The sequence below is a fragment of the Oreochromis aureus genome, linkage group 10 (assembly GCF_013358895.1).
Source record: "Oreochromis aureus strain Israel breed Guangdong linkage group 10, ZZ_aureus, whole genome shotgun sequence".
Taxonomy (NCBI): Eukaryota; Metazoa; Chordata; class Actinopteri; order Cichliformes; family Cichlidae; genus Oreochromis; species Oreochromis aureus.
Window position 1 is genome coordinate 19,553,259 of NC_052951.1, and position 3,778 is coordinate 19,557,036.

The 3,778-nt window shown below is 43.4% G+C and overlaps 1 protein-coding gene across 1 annotated transcript; it reads right to left on the minus strand.

Moving 5' to 3' along the window:
* Positions 1 to 1,873: 1,873 nt before the first annotated feature.
* LOC120442220 (claudin-4-like) lies at positions 1,874 to 2,495 on the minus strand. Its single transcript, XM_039618163.1, has 2 exons — positions 2,153 to 2,495; positions 1,874 to 2,121 (listed from the first exon to the last, which is right to left on the minus strand). Exons 1-2 carry the CDS (start codon positions 2,493 to 2,495, stop codon positions 1,874 to 1,876), a joined length of 591 nt encoding a protein of 196 aa, XP_039474097.1.
* Positions 2,496 to 3,778: the final 1,283 nt, after the last annotated feature.

The window sequence follows — 3,778 nt, forward strand, 5'->3', positions numbered from 1 at the left end:
TGTCAGCTTTCCTAGCAGCCACTTCATGTTTTCCTTTTGCCTGTGGGACTCCCAGGTGCTTGCAGCTGTTCTTAATGTCTACAGTGTCACCTTCTGGTAGTGGATTCTCCTCAGGCCTGATTAACTTTCATGATGATGAATGAGCCTTTATTTGTCACTTGCAGTTGCCTGCAGTGAAATTAGACCCCTTCCAACCATACATTACACAAAAGTCCCATTGGGGAAATGGGTCAGAACAGGTAGCTTTGAAGCAAAACAATGAAATGTACAACACAAGGAAGTGGACGAGGGGGAAAAAAACTGAGCTCCTGGTAGGCGATCAGTATGAGAACGAAAAACAAACTCCTCAGCACTAAAGCACATGAATCTTAACACCATAGAAACACATGACAAGCAACAGGGTGGGTATGTGGTGAGAGTGAGCCGGTGTAGAGTGTCCTTTGACAGAGTTAAACAAAAGTCAACAGTCCTTCAGCCGACGCAGGTGGCCTTGAAGGAAACACAGTCCCGGGAAAAGAATTATTGTTCCAGCCAGCTGTCACCGTGGGGTAGCCACGAATGACTGCCCTGTTAGTACATTACACACATCAGAATATCGTTTCTTAGTGCACTAAACTGCACAATTTCGCAAGATGGCAGATTGGGTTAGTCATATAGAAATAAACTATGTCTGTGTTTAGAAAATATTGGAATGAACTTTTGTAGATTACCCGTAAAAATAAGCAAACCTATATGGTGATTGGGATGATCTGATATCCTCGTGTTGGTGTTGGTCCCAGATCATCATGAAAATGTTGTTCCAGGATCAACATTGCAAGTGACCAATCAGAATGTTGTGACGTTATTCTTTTGCGCGCCAAGCCATTCTTGCATTTATGAAATTCCAGTGTTGCAAGGACAATATCAATCCTGCTTACCGTTTATTAAAAGGTTAGGGTTAGGGTTAGGATTAGGGTCAGGGTCCGTTGATCAGCGGACTGAGGCGGTTTCTCACAGCTTAAGTACTTTTTTTTGTTTTACGGCGGTTTTTCCCGAAGTCGCAAACGTATGACGTCACAACATTCTGATTGGTCACTTGCAATGTTGATCCTGGAACAACATTTTCATGATGATCTGGGACCAACACCAACACGAGGAAATCAGATCGACCATGGTGATTGTGTTCACACAAAAGCACCTGTTAACTGGTTGAAAAATTAGTGACTCATAATCATTTTAATATGAAAGGACATTAAAATTAAATGTGCGAACTCCTCAAAGAAAGACCCCAGCATGATGGTGGAGTCGAACCCAGGAGCTTTTTCCTGTGAGGCAACACTGCTAATCACCGTGCTGCCCTAATATGGCACCAATATTGAAGCAAACTACGGTGGCAATAAAAATAACGTTTGGTTAAAGCGTATCCATGCTCGAAGTCTCACTCATAGTTAGAGTGGTATGAATCTCTATGCATTGCATGTGAATAATGTGTGCATGTAGAATATGTTTGTGACAGCAGTGGGGTGTTAAGAACCACAATAACCTGTCTAAAAGCTTCAGTTTCATAATGCCAGCATATTTACTGAGGTGTATATGCTGGAATGTGTTGTACAGAAACAAACAACAACAAACGCAAATGCAGCACCAAATCAAATATTTTCTCAAACTCAATATAATCCCTCTCCTCCATGTTAAGTTTTTTTTCTCTTCCTTCGTGTTTTTAAATATTGATTCTTTATTTGTATTGTGATCCACAGCTGAAATTGTACACTCATTCTGCAAACATTTTAACTATTTTAATCACATTTAACACTGTTATTCTTCTCATGTAACGGGCAAACAAAAGGTGAAACTTTCATGAAACCAGATATTTACACTGTTATATTTACCCTATTTAAACTTGGGCTGTGGAGTGAGCTTTAGAGTACGTGACCTCACATTTAGTTTCACCCTTTGGATGACAGGAGCTGCACAGGCCTCCTCCCAGGCACAGGAGTCCTGCAGATGTCCAGCCAATGTAGAGCGAGGTTCCAAGCTCCATCTTCAGGAAAGGTTTGTAAAAATTATTCATGATGGTGTTAGTGCTCCAGCAAACTGCTATAAGCACCAAGATGCCTGCAATGATGAAGACAACTCCAGAAGCTATAGCTATATAGATATATATATACTTTACTCTTTTGCTTTTCGTCCTGCAGTAACTTGACGGACTTATTCCCAGTGACACCAAGCAAGACTGCAAAGAACCCGATGATGATGGAGATCACGACAAGTGCTCTAGCAGTCCGCAAGTCTTGAGGTAATGTGAGTACAGAACTGTGAACTTTACATTTTATCTGGCCTGTACTCTGAACCACGCAGTACATCCACAAGCCCTCAAAGATTAACTCAGCAGTAATGTTGTTGGAACCAATGAAGGCTGTGACTTTCCATGAGGGGAGAGCACAGGTGGTGATGGTCCCCAGAAAGCCGATGATAGCCAAGGTCAAACCCAGACGCTGCCTACACTCAGCTCTCATGGTGAAGTTCTGTAAATCTCTTCAAAGAGAAAAGTGTTTTCTTGAGAGCTGCTGTAATTTACAGTGGGGCAAAAAAGTATTTAGTCAGCCACCGATTGTGCAAGTTCCCCCACTTAAAATGATGACAGAGGTCAGTAATTTGCACCAGAGGTACACGTCAACTGTGAGAGACAGAATGTGAAAAATGAATTCACATGGATTTGTAAAGAATTTATTCGTAAATCAGGGTGGCAAATAAGTATTTGGTCAATAACAAAAATACAACTCAATACTTTGTAACATAACCTTTGTTGGCAATAACAGAGGTCAAACGTTTACTATAGGTCTTTACCAGGTTTGCACACACAGTAGCTGGTATTTTGGCCCATTCCTCCATGCAGATCTTCTCGAGAGCAGTGATGTTTTGGGGCTGTCGCCGAGCAACACGGACTTTCAACTCCCGCCACAGATTTTCTATGGGGTTGAGGTCTGGAGACTGGCTAGGCCACTCCAGGACTTTCAAATGCTTCTTACGGAGCCACTCCTTTGTTGCCCGGGCGGTGTGTTTTGGATCATTGTCATGTTGGAAGACCCAGCCGCGTTTCATCTTCAAAGTTCTCACTGATGGAAGGAGGTTTTGGCTCAAAATCTCCACGATACATGGCCCCATTCATTCTGTCCTTAACACGGATCAGTCGTCCTGTCCCCTTGGCAGAAAAAACAGCCCCATAGCATGATGTTTCCACCCCATGCTTCACAGTAGGTATGGTGTTCTTGGGATGCAACTCAGTATTCTTCGTCCTCCAAACACGACGAGTTGAGTTTATACCAAAAGTTCTACTTTGGTTTCATCTGACCACATGACATTCTCCCAATCCTCTGCTGTATCATCCATGTGCTCTCTGGCAAACTTCAGACGGGCCTGGACATGCACTGGCTTCAGCAGCGGAACACGTCTGGCACTGCGGGATTTGATTCCCTGCCGTTTTAGTGTGTTACTGATGGTGACCTTTGTTACTTTGGTCCCAGCTCTCTGCAGGTCATTCACCAGGTCCCCCGTGTGGTTCTGGGATCTTTGCTCACCGTTCTCATGATCATTTTGACCCCACGGATGAGATCTTGCGTGGAGCCCCAGATCGTGGGAGATTATCAGTGGTCTTGTATGTCTTCCATTTTCTGATGATTGCTCCCACAATTGATTTTTTTCACACCAAGCTGCTTGCCTATTGTAGATTCACTCTTCCCAGCCTGGTGCAGGTCTACAATACTTTTCCTGGTGTCCTTCGGGAGCTCTTTGGTCTTGG

Bases quoted from the DNA above. Each gene is read 5' to 3' on its own strand.
- LOC120442220 (XM_039618163.1), bottom strand. From the start codon at position 2,495: ATGAGAGCTGAGTGTAGGCAGCGTCTGGGTTTGACCTTGGCTATCATC. The intron at 2,122-2,152 runs GTAAAGTATATA...ATATAGCTATAG, and splicing joins GCAGGACGAAAAGCAAAAGA to CTTCTGGAGTTGTCTTCATC.